The following is a 15069-nucleotide window of genomic DNA, read 5'->3' as shown; positions in this document are numbered from 1 at the left end:
GAAAGTCGGCCGGAATCCGGCGGCCGGTGACCGGAATCCGGCGGCCGGTGACCGGATTCCGACTGCCGGTGACGGGCTCCGGCGAAGTCTCATATAGTTTCTCTCTCTTCCATTTTCTCTCTCTCTCTCTCTAAGTAACAAAGGGGTGAGGGGTAAAATGGTATTAGAAAAAAATTAAAAACAAAAAAAAAAATCTTAATGGGGTATTAGGGAAGACTCCCTTAGAGTGTATTGGGTAAGAGGGAATTAAAAAAACTTAATGGGGTGAGGGAGAAAAAAATCCCTAGAAATGGGGTAAATGGACAAAACCCTTTTTTTTTTTTTGGTAAGCAGTTTTTAATTGATCCCTTGCTTTCACTGTTATCCTTTTCAACTTTGGTAGTTGAATTGAAATGGTGGAATGAAAAGCCATATGTTAGCAATACTTTATGTTTAATCAATAAACAAATCGAATACGAAAGAACAGAGAAGATTCTTTATTTTTTATCGGAAACTCGTTTCTTTCTTATATATTCTTTGTAATAAGGGTCTGTAAAAAGACCCACCAACGACCAATTAGATGACTAAATTAGTAAATTATTTAAATCTCATCTGCTTCTTCTGTGATATTCTACCCCACACTCCCACAGGGTAGTGGAGCGTGTCGAACCTTTCCCAGCGTGCCCATTAAGTTCAAAGCATCTAGCTAGATATATACACCCAAAAGAATTTAGCTTTATTGGTGTGAATTCAGTAAGGTGTGATACAACTTGGACCTGAAGCTCCTACCTACTCTTGTCGTTTGAACCAAACCAATTCTAGAGTATAATTGTATATAAAGGGCAGATGCGTAGCCAAATCACTTCATACGTACTCAAATTCAAAGAAATTTGTGGTTGCAATCTACGTTCAGAGGTTGTGTCCGCTCAGTTTCATACTACCAATGGCTGCCATGACAACTCATGAAGCCTTCTCATCGCCATCCTCAAGACGCTGGAGGTACGATGTGTTCTTGAGCTTTAGAGGTATAGACACTCGCAACAACTTCACTGGCCACCTCTACGAAAGATTGAAAGAGGCCGGAATCAAGGCCTTCATCGATGATAGCGAGCTAGGGAGGGGGAAAGCTATAACAGAGGAACTGATAAAAGCAATTGAAGCCTCTAAGATCTCGGTGGTCGTATTTTCAAGAAGATATGGAGATTCTAGATGGTGTCTCGAGGAGCTGGTGGAGATCATGGGGTGCAGAAAAAGACTGGGGCAAACGGTCTTGCCAATATTTTACGATGTTGATCCTACGGATGTCAGGAAACAGACAGGTACTTTTGGAGAGGCATTTGATCAGAAGCATCAAGATAAAGATCCAACAAAGGTAAAGAGTTGGAGACATGCCCTTACAGAAGCTGCAAATTTATCAGGATGGGATCTTAGAAACACTGCTGATGGGTAATTACTATAATTTTTTATATATAGTGCCAAGTGCCAGCTGTATCCTTTCTTTTGTTGCTGTTCCGTTTATTTTCTCATTTCTTTGTTAAACTTTATTGCATATAGTCATGCATTAATTCGTACATTCAGTTCCTACTGATTACTGAACTTTACTTGCTCGAACATAGAATATCAGCATGTTTAACCTCTTTAATTAGCTCTATAAGATGTCTAATTAATTTTCATCCCGAGTTTTGTTTTCAGGAATGAACCGAAGTTTATCAAAATGATTGTTGAAAATATTATTGGAGAGCTTCCTAGCACATGTCTGTTATCCGTAGCCCGTCATCCAGTTGGATTGAATGCTCGTTTGAAATATTTGACTCATCATTTACGTGTTGAATCAAGAGATGATATCTGCATGATAGGAATACTGGGGATGGGTGGAGTAGGCAAAACAACACTTGCCAAGGCCATTTATAACAAATTTTATAATGACTTTCAAGGTAAAGTTAGCTTCCTTGAAAATGTGAGAGAAACAGCAAAGCAACAGAAGGGTCTGGTTGGTTTGCAGAATCAACTTCTTGCTGATACCTTGAAACCAACCAAGCCAGAGGTAGGCAGTGTTGCTAGAGGGAAGGAAATTATAAAACAAAGCCTTCAATGCATAAGAGTTCTTATTGTACTAGATGATATTGATGAAGAGAATCAACTGGATGCATTAGCCGGAAACTGTGATTGGTTTGGTCCTGGAAGTAGAATTGTCATAATATCAAGAGATGCACACATGCTAAAGCGAGTGACAAAAGATTCATTATATCTTATTCAGCCAATGCACAAAGAAGAAGCTCTTGAGCTCTTCAGTTGGCATGCCTTTGGAAGTAGTTATCCTAAGAAAGGATATCATGAACTCTCAGAAAGTGTAGTTACTTGCTGTGGATGTTTGCCCCTGGCTCTTGAAGTTATAGGTTCTTTTCTATTTGGTAAAGATGAAACAGAGTGGAAATGCGAATTGGAAAAATTGAAAAGAATTCCCGATGACAAAATTATGCAAAAGCTCAGAGTAAGCTATGACGGACTCAGTTATAGTCATAGAGAGAGGGATATATTCCTTGATATAGCCTGTTTCTTTGTCGGAATGGACCTCAACTACGTCACACAAATATTAGATGGTTGTGACTTCATTGCAGCAAGAGGAATCAGAGTCCTCCTTGATCGGTGCCTTATAACTCGTAGTGATGAGAACAAGCTGATGATGCATGATTGCCTTCGGGACATGGGAAGAGAAATCGTCCGTGAAAATTTCCTTGATGAGCCTGAAAAGCGCAGTAGATTGTGGCATCCCAAAGATGTAGAAGAAGTATTGACAGAAACCTCAGTAAGATATTTCCTAATCAAATTCTTTGTTAATGTACACATATAATTAAATACATCGATCTTGTAGAAATCAACTATATATTCTTTGTTATTAACTTATTGGGCATTAGTTAAGTCATATATATGGGTATAAATGAGACTAATTTCTGATGTGGCATTTTATTCTTATCAGGCTACTGAAAAAATTGAAGGACTGAGTACTCTAAATTTGGTAAATTCTGAAGTACAGAAGAGTTTCAGTACAGAGGCATTTACAAACATGAAAAGATTGAGATTACTTCAACTTGACTATGTCAATCTCACAGGAGACTACAAAAATCTTACTAAGAAAAAGCTAAGATGGCTTTGCTGGCATGGATTCCCTCTAGTGGTCATACCAAGAGAATTTGATCTACAAAGCCTAGTTATTTTGGACCTACGCTATAGCAAGCTGACGCAAGTTTGGAATGACCACCCTCAGGTATAAAATATAGGGGAATTTGATTCTACACCCAAATTCACACACCCCTTTTAGAATAAACCCATCCATAAGAGTGTTTTAATATACACCCAAACCAATTAATTAGGTTTATTTAAAATAAAAAAACCTATTAAATAGGATAAATATTAAAACTCAATGTTGTTAAGAATTACTAAAGCTGCCACTATCAAATTCCCCATTCACCTATTAAATAGGATTAATAGTCAAAATCATCTAGCAAATATTATGGAGTTTGATTGACGTTATTGTTGATATTACCTTCACTTTAGGTTTTTATCAGTACTTAATTTTAGGTGTTTACATTAATCTCATTATTATCATATAATGATGAATTTTTGGTATGTTTCTTCCTATATATAGAAGCTAGTGAATTCATTCGTCATTTTTTCTTTGGGTGGAGACCTTTCACAAAGTTGCATATGATTTCAAATGATGATTTCAAACGACCTATTCATGAGGTTTATTTCATCATTTTCTTATGGGTTAGAGAGTTTCTTTCAAATAGGTACATATATCATATTCGTAATTCAAATTACCTATTCATCAGATTTATTTAGTATAATATCTTTGTTAATCTCTTGATTTTGTGTAAAGCTTGAATTGGATGGATGTTTAGTAATTAGAAATTTCAATTTATGAATCTGGTACAAAACTTAGTTTCATTCCTTCAAAGTAAAATCGTTGTTTCTAATTACCAGATACTTAGATTGCTTTAATATGTAATACCTATGATTTAGATGTTTGTTTTTGTAGTTTTAAATTATTTGTGTGACTCTATATCATAGGTTGTTTATTCCATAACCTATAGTATTGACAATTAATATACCTATAATTTAGATAATATATTTTGGATATATGTATGTAAATCCTAATAGAGTTTTACCTTTGAAATAGATCTATGAAGGTAATTTGCAATTGTATAAGGAATCACTACATGCAGGGCACTAGTAGTTGGGATATTTTTGAAGACTACATTGCAAAGTGTTAGTCGAGATGACGGATGAAGTGTTATAATGTTCTTTATATTAGGTTCGAAAATGTAAAGTTTATATTTCAATTGTAAAAACAAATTTAAAATTGTTTATTTCAATACTGGATGAAGATCATTTACGGTTGTACTCATTGTCCCTATTTCAATAAATTTTTAGGTTTATTCCTTCAAAAAGAATGTGTATTTAAATTACCTTGATATTAGAAATAAATTTTTTAATATTGTAAAGTTCATTTTCAATTGTAAAACAATGAACGATGATAATGAGTTTACTAAATTATAGTGCAAAAACTTTTGCACATTCAAAATTATTTAATGTGCCAAAATTAAGGGATAATTATATATTAAGCAAACTCTACATTTACACAACTATTATGTGGTCCTTGACCACCCCATAGAATCAGGCACCTATGTAGAGAAAAATGTAGGGGCGGAAAAAAAAAATCTTAAAGCAATCAATCTACATCAAGTACATTTTACATGGGCTAATTACATTAACTCGACCATTTTAGAAAATTAATGAATATGGAATGATTGTATAACTACACCTATTAGAACGGATAAACAAAATAACATACCTTAATGAGAGGATGTTCAATCATGTCGAGAAAGAGAAATATTTATATAATAGGAATATAACAGAATCTGATGATACGCAAACATATTTATTAAAAAATAGTAAATATATGGATCACATCGGAAAGGAAGAAATATAGGATAATTAAGGCAATTAATCGTTTTAAATAAGAAAAAAATCAAGGATTAAATTGATTGTATTAAATTCTAAATATTTAAATTCAAAAAATAGTCAACAACTATATTTGATGAATATTTTATTTATTCAATCAGAAGGGCAAAAAAGTCAAACTAAAAATCGTGAAAAATCTTAATTATAGATTTAAAACCTATAAAGAATGTTCAATTATGTGAATTGGGTGTAGATTAAAAGAAAATATAGGGGTGGGTTTTTCTTAATAGGAGCTTTGTTTTTTGGGTTTTTATCTAATTTTATATAGCAAATAACATATATACTTTCATACATTCTCTCTCTTTTATTTGAATTTGATTTTTGCTTTATTCCTTTTGCCTAACAGTACTTTCTTGAGAAGTTGAAGATTCTCAATCTCAGTCATTCACATGATCTAATGCAATCACCAGACTTTTCAAGGCTACCAAATCTTGAGCAATTGATCCTCAAAGACTGCAAGAGTTTATGTGAGGTTCATCAGTCTATTGGTGATCTTCAACGACTTTCTTTGGTAGATCTTGAAGATTGCAAAATGCTCAAGTGTCTCCCAATGAGTTTTCATAAACTGAAATCTACTCTTAAAGATCTTAATATTTCTGGAACAAACTTGGCTGGGAGCTTTTTGGAGATGGTTTCATCAAGACCTTCTGCTGCAGATGAGATTGCTATCAGACCATCATTTTATGAGTTAAGAGAATTAAATCTTGCCTACTGCAATTTAACTGATGATTCAATCTTTGTAAATTTTGGGGGCTTAAATTTAGATACCTTAAATCTTGACGGGAATGGTTTCCGTAGCCTTAAAAACCTCAGTGGCCTCAAGGTTGAAATGCTGTGTTTGAGTAACTGCAAAAACCTTCGTTCAATCACAGATTTACCGACAACTTTGATCGACTTATATCTGCATGGCTGCACTTCATTGGAGATGGTACCAGAATTTTCAGATGAATTCTCACTGGGTAGACTAAGTATTTGGGATTGCCGCAAGCTCATTAACTTTTCAGGCTTGGTTGACTGGGTACAGGTTTTGGTAGATATTGCAATGGCCGGCAACTTTAACAATATCTCTTTTCCTCTTAAGAAGGCCATCCTAGAGGTCGGTCTCTCTCTCTCTCTCTCTCTCTCTCTCTCTCTCTCTCTCTCTCTCTCTCTCTCTCTCTCTCTCATGGATTCTTCTTGCTCCACATGGCATAGGAATGGAGACCGATTTCAGGTACCGGCATTTCTTTTCCTGGAAATAAGATTCCTTCGTGGTGTTCTCCTCATAGAGGTCGCAGAGTCAACTTTGAAATGCCATTTGGAAGGGACGTAGCGTTTTGTGTGTGCTTTGTTTATTCTCACTCTCTAGGCGGGTTTGACTATGATGAGTCTAGGATTGGGTTTGTGGTTGTAAATCATACTAGGCGCACAGGTTTTTTTGTCCACCAAGAGTATTTTCAGACAACAAATTCCTCTAAAAAGTATCTTTTCATACGCAATATGTTGCTGCAGAATGGATTAAATTTGGAAGGTGGTGACTCTATAAGCCTTCGAGTAGTACTGGGACATTATTTTAAGGTTCATCAAATAGGAGTTAAACTAAAAAAGGATGATATGGGTTTGACTTGCTTCGCAGGAGAAGAAACAAAATCTATCCCATTCGGGGAGGCATTAGATCTTCTTGGTGATGATGATACTGATGACATCGTTGATGATGATACTAGTGACAGTGTTGTTGATGATACTGATGACAACGTTGACAATGATACTGATGACAGCGTTGACAATGATACTGATGACAGTGTTGATGAGGCAGGAGCAAGCTACATCCCATTTGATGCTGATAATGGAACTGTTGGTGATTATGGTGAAGATGATGAGGGAGGAGGAAGACGTGATCCATTGGATGAGGATCGACCTACCAAGAGATTGAGGAGGTTTGATCTTAGTATTGGAACAACAAGTAAGGATGAACAAGTAGCAGCGGAACATGTTCCTTCCCTGGAAAACACATGCACTTGTCTATGCTTGAATTCTCAACTCAACCATTTATGTGTTTAAAGATATAAGAGCGTAAGATTGAATTCTGCTACTTGTTGGAGATTATGGTGAAGACAGTTGCTAATCCAAGAACTGCAATCTGAGAATAGGGAGTTGCCAAGACAGTTGATACTATCACAACAGCCAAATCAGATTATTGTTAAAAGAAATTTTTTGAAACGGTTTCTTCCGGCAGAAGCTCAGATGATGAATCAAGGACCTGACGAGTTTTAGGTATGTTTAATGTTTTTAGTAATGTTATTGGCTGACTAGTAGTAATCGAGTCATTGTCCATGGCAATCACTCCAAATTTTTGTATTGTTTTCTACATGTCCTGAAATAGGATATTATTGAACAAGAAAACAAGTTTTATTTGGAGAACCTGGTTAACAAGTTGAGCAGATGAGGTGGCATTTTTTAATAGATTAGAATCATTAGGGGTGAGGGAAGTTTTAGATCTAGAGTAAACCTGAATCATCAGATGCAGATTTAGTTAAAAACAAAATTAGTTGGTACTTGAACATGGGAAGTTTTTTGGTAGAGTAACTAGGTTGTGACATTTATATCTCTATTAATAAAGCCATTGCCTTCGTTACTGTTTATTCTGGGTAACTTTCAAATTTTCAATATTGCCCATGGTTTCATTTCCACAAGGTGATGGAGAAACAGAGAGAGAGGAAGAACTTGGGGACGCTCTGATCGAAATTCCAGGTTGTGCGACAGAGGTAAGCTCTGGAGCTTTCAAGAGAAATGTGCAATTTTTACATTATATTGCACATGGATGTACAACTTTTCAGAATTGAATATCTTGATACTGTTTTAAATGATTGTTGTAGCCAATGAGTATCTTGATATGTTCATATTGATCTCGGATATGAATTTGAATATTAGGTACATTACAACAATATTGTTATAGCCAAGGTTTTAAATAATGGAAATGGGGAGCTAATCACTTCGTTTTCCGGTTGTGCTTTTGCTATAGAGCAGCTTTCAAATACTTCAGAAAATTAGTTACACTACAAAGATATAATACAAATTATTTTAGTTAATATATGGAACATCAAAAGAGGAATTGGAGCCAAGCTACCTAGCTAGGGAAAGCTAGGGAAAACTGACTAGCAGCACAATGTATGGCATACTCCGACCGGAAAAAACAAAAAGTGAAAATGATATATTCAAATTCAACGTAAATTAATTAGTAGATCCATAAAATATACTGCTTTTATATGTTGGAAATCTTTGTCATTCTCTATAATAACTCTCCGCTTCTATTTTTTTTTTCTTTTTCTATTTGGAAAATGCATGTCCTATTTAGTATTTATAGAATGAAAGTCTACACTTGCTGCATGGATGTGCTCTAATGTTTTGATTAGATTCTGATCATTGATCAATACAGTCAAAGACTAAGAAAAATATTAAACACTTTGAATCACTGTTTTTATCATATATACCTGCTAAGATAGAACAGAAGCTGTCTAGAAATTTTAAATGTAGGTCTGATACTTTTGGTTACTCTAATACTGTCAAGAAATATAATTTTATATATTTTCAGTTAAAGAATACATAAAAATAGGCCAGTGCTGAAAATACATGAAAAATACTTTCGGTTCAATCATAATCAGTTACTATAATTGAACCCATGGAAATACTATTGCTTAAAGAAACTACTTTGAGTTTCTTGAATTTTGTCTCAGAATAAATTTCTACACTTTTGCAAATTGGATGAAGTAGTTTAAATTTCTTGATTGATTATTCGCAGGTGCCAGCTCTTGTGCACAATGGAAAGATACAAGAATGTACTAGCAGCTGCTCTTTATGTGCGAAAGTGGATTGTGCTAGCAGCAGCCTTTCAATTGCTGATGAAGGTACTTTTGTATACTAGGAAGTCTGAAAATCTGAAAGATTGGAGAAAGAGGTTCCATTGAGTAACGCTTTGATTTGGGAAGATAGTGATAAGAGGAAAATGAAAAATGTAATGAGAAGCAAGGCAAGAAGCAGCTCCTTATTTGAGAAATAGTTGAGAATTCTGACTGTTGTATAAATAGTGGGGGATTGTCTACAGTACATTAATGTACCGATACATCAAGTAGACTAGGTTCAATACAGAGGTAGACTAGCTCAGTACATGGGTAGACATGCATGGGGTTAGTCTACCCTTGTACTGAGCTAGTCTACATCTGTATTGAACCTAGTCTACTTGATGTATCGGTACATTAATGTACTGAAGTATTTTCCAAATAGTGGGAGACAGAACCTTTCATTGAGATCATATTTGTTGATAACACTTCAAAAACTGTATAACTCTTTTAGCAAGAAAGTAAAAGAGTACATGGGCCTGGGCTTTGGCTTTGGCTCTAGGCCCAGTTTATTATTTAGATTATGGGTTCTTGACTAATAGTACCAAAATTAGCCAAAATAGATACTTACCCCATAAACATATTTTTGTTCCCACTAACCCAATTTAAAATCAAATGACCATTTTGCCCTTAATCTAATTAACAAACTACCATCATGCCACTCAAACATCGATCTCTCTCATCCCTCTCTCTCTCTCTCTCTCTCTTCAATGGCGTCCTCCATCCCCGATAACCTAACCAGAGACCAGCACGTCTACTTGGCCAAGCTCACCGAGCAGGCGGAGCGCTACGAGGAGATGGGTCCACCACGGCGTCGGAGCTCACCGTCGAGGAGCACATCGAGCAGAAGGAGGAGGGCCGCAAGAACGAGGAGTACATGGCGCTCGTCAAGGAGTACAGATCCAAGGTCGAGGCCGAGCTCTCTGAGGTCTGCGCGTCGGAGCTCACCGTCGAGGAGCGCATCGAGCAGAAGGAGGAGGGCCGCAAGAACGAGGAGGACGTGGCGCTCGTCAAGGAGTACAGATCCAAGGTCGAGGCCGAGCTCTCTGAGGTCTGCGCTAACATCCTGAGGATTCGTCTGATTTTCGTCCATATTTTTTCCGATTGGGATCGCTGACGACGGCGATCATTGTTTTGGAGTTTGCTTATGGTTGACTCAGCTTCGGAGGAGTAGATTCTTCGGCTGATTTGTTGAGATTAAGCGAAGATGTGGCGGGGTCGACGACGACATCACTCTCTCCCTCCCCCGGCGAAAGTTCACCAACGAGCCCACCTGAGGCAGTTTTCCGGTGAGATCAAGTACGGCTTCACAACTTCACAGCTTCACAGAAGGCAGAAGGGTGCCCAAATCAATTTCGTCACCTGCCCCGGCGACTAGTAGCTCTAAACAGCTCAGCCGGTCCTTCTGTTTTTTCTTTTCTTTTTTCTTCTCTTTTTTCTCTTTTCTTCTTTTTGGCCTTTTAATGAGAAAGTTTGGTAATATAAAATGTAAATTATTGGAGTAACAAGATACAAAATGTGTTATGTCAAGGGCAATACAGGTCTATTGGGGGGCAATAGACGTTTTGAATTAATGTAATCTCCTTTTTTTTTGGGGGTTTTGTCCATTTACCCCATTTCTAGGGATTTTTTTCCCACTTACTCCATTAAGTTTTTTTAATTCTCTCTTACCCAATACACTCTAAGGGAGTCTTTCCTAATACCCCATTAAGATTTTTTTTTTGTTTTTAATTTTTTTTTAATACCATTTTACCCCTCACCCCTTTGTTACTTAGAGAGAAAGATAGAGAAAATGGAAGAGAGAGAAACCATAGGAGACTTCGCCGGAGCCCGTCACCGGCCGCCGGAATCCGGTCACCGGCCGCCGGAATCCGGTCACCGGTCACCTGCTGCCGCCCACCGGAATTTGCTGAAAATCTCACCGGAAAGTTTTTTTGCCCCCAATAGACATCTATTGCCCCCTAATAGAGGGGCAATAGACGTCTATTGCCCCCCAATAGACGTCTATTGCCCCAATAGTCTATTGCCCCCTAATAGACATCTATTGGCCCCCAATAAACGACTATCAGCCATGTATTGCCCCCCAATAGACGACTATCAGCCATGTATTGCCCCCCAATAGACTACTATCAGCCATGTATTGCCCCCCAATAGACGTTTAGATTACCGAAATGGTAACTAATCTTCCTAAAACTACATAAATAAAACTTTGATTAAAGAAAAAAAAACGAGGAGATTACATCAATTCAAAACGTCTATTGCCCCCCAATAGATGTCTATTACCCCCTAATAGACGCTTTAACAGATGTCTATTACCCCCCAATAGCAAAGCTACTGCTTCTTCTACCATGCCACATTTTGCATACTTTCCTACCAAACAATTCCACAAAACAACATCCTTCACAGCAACTCCATCGAAAATCCAACGTGCCAAGTCAATTTCCCCATTCTTTGCATACACATAAATCAAAGCAGTGACCACATGTAAATTATAGGAAAATCCCATCTTAATGCAGTAGCCATGAACACTCTCTCCTCCAAGGTAACTTCCCAACTCACCAATGGCTGATAAAAGATACAGAACAGTGGTTACACTAGCTTCAAAACCACCAATGCACATTTCCTTAAATAAGTCCACAATCACACGAGGCTGCGAAACATGAAGGTAATCACCCATCAAAGTATTCCATGAAATCAAATCATTTCTCTGAGGAAATTCATCGAACAAGTGGTGGGCATCCTCAATTTTCCCACAAACACAGTAACAATGCAGAAGGGTATTCTTTACAGTGATAAATCCGCCATGCCCAGGCCTCATAACAACCCCATGAATCCCCTGGCCTTCCTCCTCGACCTCGGCGAAACTTCGGTCGTCGCAATCGTTGCAGACCCGGACCCGGCACCGGAGTCGACTTCAAGCCGCCACACCGGAGCTGCACGACTCTGAGTTGCATGAAGTCGCCGCTGGCTGCACGATCTGTGGCGCCGCCTCATGACGATCGCCGGCTTCTGGGCTGCAAAAGATCGCCGACAGCACCTTCACGGAGATAGAGAGAGAGGATCGCCGGCTTCTGGGCTGCAAACAAATTACCATCGACTGCCGGCGCCGACGACGTGCAGGCCATGGCGGTTGGAGGCGTGGTCCTGGACAAGCCAGCATGGAGAGAGAGAATTCACATCGGAGGAGAGAGAGAAGGAGGGAGGAGAGAGAGTGCGTGTTACAGATCGGGGAGAGAGGAGTGGCATACAATGTAAATTATTCATTAGTCTTTGGGCAAAATCGAAATTTTATTTTAAATTGGGTTAGTGGAATTAAAATCTGTTGCTGGGGTAAGTGGGATAACTTTTGCTCATTTTGGGGCTTTGGGTCAAGGACCCTTTTTTTTTCTTTAATCAAAGTTATATTTGTGTAATTTTAGAAAAATTAGTTCTCATTTCGGTAATCGAAACGTCTATTACCCCCCAATAGACGTTTTAAAATTGATATAATTTCTTCGTTTTTTTCTTTAATAAAAGTTTTATCTGTCTAATTTTAAGAAGATTAGTTCTTATTCCGGCTACCGAAAGTTTTATTGGGGGGCAATAGACGTCTGTTCGGCTCCAATTTTGTTGCAGCTGGTCAACAGTCTCTTTTCTTGCGCGGGCGTGCCAGCACCGTTCGGGTGCGGTCGTCGGGGGTGTCCCTTGACCTGACTTCTATCAAGCGATTGTAGACGAGGAGAGCACCAACCTCGTCGTGGGATTCTTTGTGCCTCGTGGTGAGGACTTTGCTGAAGTTTCTTCTTGTTAACACAATCGATACTCGATGTTGTAGATCGAGCAGAGCGACATCACCGGGAAATGTTGAGATCTTGCTAAAGCGTGACTTTAGCTTGGCTGGGTTGCTAGGGCGTTACCCTTGCTTGGCTGGTTCTGTAACCGTTGTGGTCGCGGCACTACCGTCGGCTCCCGAGGAGACTAGGACCGAAGCACATTGACAGAGGGTTTGGTGGCACTGAAAGTCGGCTTCTGAGAAGACTAGGACTAGGAGTGTGATCACCGGTAAGAGAAAGAGAAAGAGAGGGAGAGGAGTTGCTCTTAGAGAGGTTTGCTCTAGAGAGAACTTAGATCATCTTAGAGATGTTGTTGTTGTATGTGAATGGGTGTTGGTGTTTGGTCGTGGTACTACAATCGGCTCTCTAGGAGACTAGGACCGAAGTACGTTGACAGAGGGTTTAGTGGCACTGAAAGTCGGCTTCTGAGAAGACTAGGACTAGGAGTGTGATCACCGGTAAGAGAAAGAGAAGGAGAGGAGTTGCTCTTAGAGAGGTTGCTCTAGAGAGAACTTAGATCATCTTAGAGATGTTTTGATGAATTGTGAATGTGTTTTTTTAGAATGAGAGGAGAAGGTGTTTATATAGGGAAGAAAAAGAAGAGTGAAATGATGAGTGGAAGAAAAATAATGAAAGTGGAGTATGAAAGTGATTTGTAAAATATGGAAAAGATAGAGAAATGATGAAATGAAAGCAAGGCATGAAGGTGCAAAAACATGGAAGTGATGATGATCTATTAAAGAGATTGTTGTAGAAAAATATATCCAAGGAAAAAAAAAAAAGCATCTAGCTTTCTTCATGTGGGTAGGAAACATGAACATGTGAATATTGAGCTGGTTTTAGGTCAGTTTCTTCCCCTTTATTCCTTCAATTATTTCTCCAACAAGCCTTCAGAATGAGCCTTCGACTTCTTCATAAAAAATGTTCCACTATGAGTGTAGATCATCCTGACAAATTTTCAGAGCTTTATTCCATGCGGTTGGGCTGGAAATGCTGCTGGACCTCTTACAGGTCAAGTTTTCCAGTTTTGCTTCTGTAGAAAATTGGACCGATTGTTTGAAGGCCTTCCACTCAAAAATATATCTGGCACTCTTCATAAGAAATGATCCTTGGGCTTTCTAGAATTAATCTGGAAAGTTTTAGCTCATTTAGATTTCATTTGGTTAGTCTGCCGCCCCTCCTTCCTTGTTTAGCTCGGTTTCTCCTAGCCGAAGTAGGAAAATGTGCTAAAGTTGACTTTTCATGTTTCCATGCTTCCATAGTAGGCTTTATTTAGCCTCTAAATATATATTTTGAACTTGTCGACAATATATAGCTTGAGCCACTGACATTGGCTCAATTTCTCCAAGACGTGCCTTGTCAGGCCAAAATGCTCATTTTGGGTCCAAACAACGTCTATTAGGGGGCAATAGACTATCGGGGCAATAGAGGTCTATTGGGGGGCAATAGGAGGCAATAGAGGTCTATTGGGGGGCAATAGATGTCTATTGGGAGCAAAAAAACATTTCCAGTGAGATTTTCAACAAATTCCGGTGACCGGATTCCGGCCGCCGATGACCGGAATCCGGCGAAAGTTGGCTGGAATCCGGTCACCGGATTCCGGCGACCGGTAACGGGCTTCGGCGAAGTCTCCTATGGTTTCTCTCTCATCTATTTTCTCTCTCTCTCTCTCTAAGTAATAAAGGGGTGAGGGGTAAAATGGTATTAAAAAAAATTAAAAACAAAAAAAAAATCTTAATGGGGTATTGGGGAAGACTCCCTTAGAGTGTATTGGGTAAGAGGGAATTAAAAAAACTTAATGGGGTTAGTGGGAAAAAAATCCCTAGAAATGGGGTAAATGGACAAAAACCCTTAGATTATTTCTCTGTTTTGTTCTATTATTTTGTACTTTTTGTTAAACGTGGCTTTATGCCAGAAATAAGTCCCTATCGAATATTGGTGGGGCGACGTGGGCTTTGTCCCGGATTGCATACTCAGTGTGCCTTGTCTGGCCTAGTGAGACGATGAGCTATTTGTTTGATCAAATGGACGCAACCTCCTAGTGGCAGGATGAAATTGAGTGTCGCCGGATTTATTTCCGTGTGGCAACATAGTGGGAAAGCTGTGCTATTTGCAATGATGCTTCTTCGTTATAGAGTTATCTTTCCGGTATGTCACCGCTATCTCAAAGCAAATAGAGTAGCCATTCGTGTACTCTTTGCTAATTGGTTCTTGTCAGAGTACATAGATTTTGTAGAGAGTCTTGGTATTATACTATTATTTCAGGATGTTCTCTTTATGCTTACTGTAATCTGGGGTTCAGGCTCTACGCCCCCCCCCCCCCCCTTGTATTCTGCAATTTCATTAATCAAGGCTTGAGGGCAGCCGCACCAGCCCCA

General features: G+C 38.6%; 2 protein-coding genes across 6 annotated transcripts; one reads left to right on the top strand and one right to left on the bottom strand.

Moving 5' to 3' along the window:
• Window positions 1–619: 619 nt before the first annotated feature.
• LOC133707148 (disease resistance protein RUN1-like) lies at window positions 620–9069 on the top strand. Of its 5 annotated transcripts, none has more exons than XM_062132694.1 (7): window positions 620–1425; window positions 1672–2785; window positions 2957–3244; window positions 5351–6100; window positions 6199–7257; window positions 7678–7748; window positions 8783–9069. In XM_062132694.1, the coding sequence occupies exons 1-5, from the start codon at window positions 923–925 to the stop codon at window positions 7042–7044; spliced, it is 3501 nt and encodes a 1166-aa protein (XP_061988678.1). In that variant the 5' UTR covers window positions 620–922; the 3' UTR covers window positions 7045–7257; window positions 7678–7748; window positions 8783–9069. The 5 variants fall into 5 exon arrangements, with proteins under 5 accessions (XP_061988678.1, XP_061988679.1, XP_061988680.1 ...); XM_062132695.1 differs by lacking the exon at window positions 8783–9069 and having other exon boundaries at window positions 5351–5932; window positions 6029–6100; window positions 7678–7778; XM_062132696.1 differs by lacking the exon at window positions 8783–9069 and having other exon boundaries at window positions 6199–6217; window positions 6620–7257; window positions 7678–7778.
• Window positions 9070–10024: 955 nt separating this feature from the next.
• LOC133744419 (pentatricopeptide repeat-containing protein At1g26900, mitochondrial-like) lies at window positions 10025–11697 on the bottom strand. The gene is made up of 2 exons (XM_062172530.1): window positions 11196–11697; window positions 10025–10152 (listed from the first exon to the last, which is right to left on the bottom strand). Exons 1-2 carry the CDS (start codon window positions 11695–11697, stop codon window positions 10025–10027), a joined length of 630 nt encoding a protein of 209 aa, XP_062028514.1.
• Window positions 11698–15069: the final 3372 nt, after the last annotated feature.

This window comes from Rosa rugosa, chromosome 4, assembly GCF_958449725.1.
Source record: "Rosa rugosa chromosome 4, drRosRugo1.1, whole genome shotgun sequence".
Lineage (NCBI taxonomy): Eukaryota > Viridiplantae > Streptophyta > Magnoliopsida > Rosales > Rosaceae > Rosa > Rosa rugosa.
This window is presented reverse-complemented; position numbering and strand designations above follow the sequence as displayed.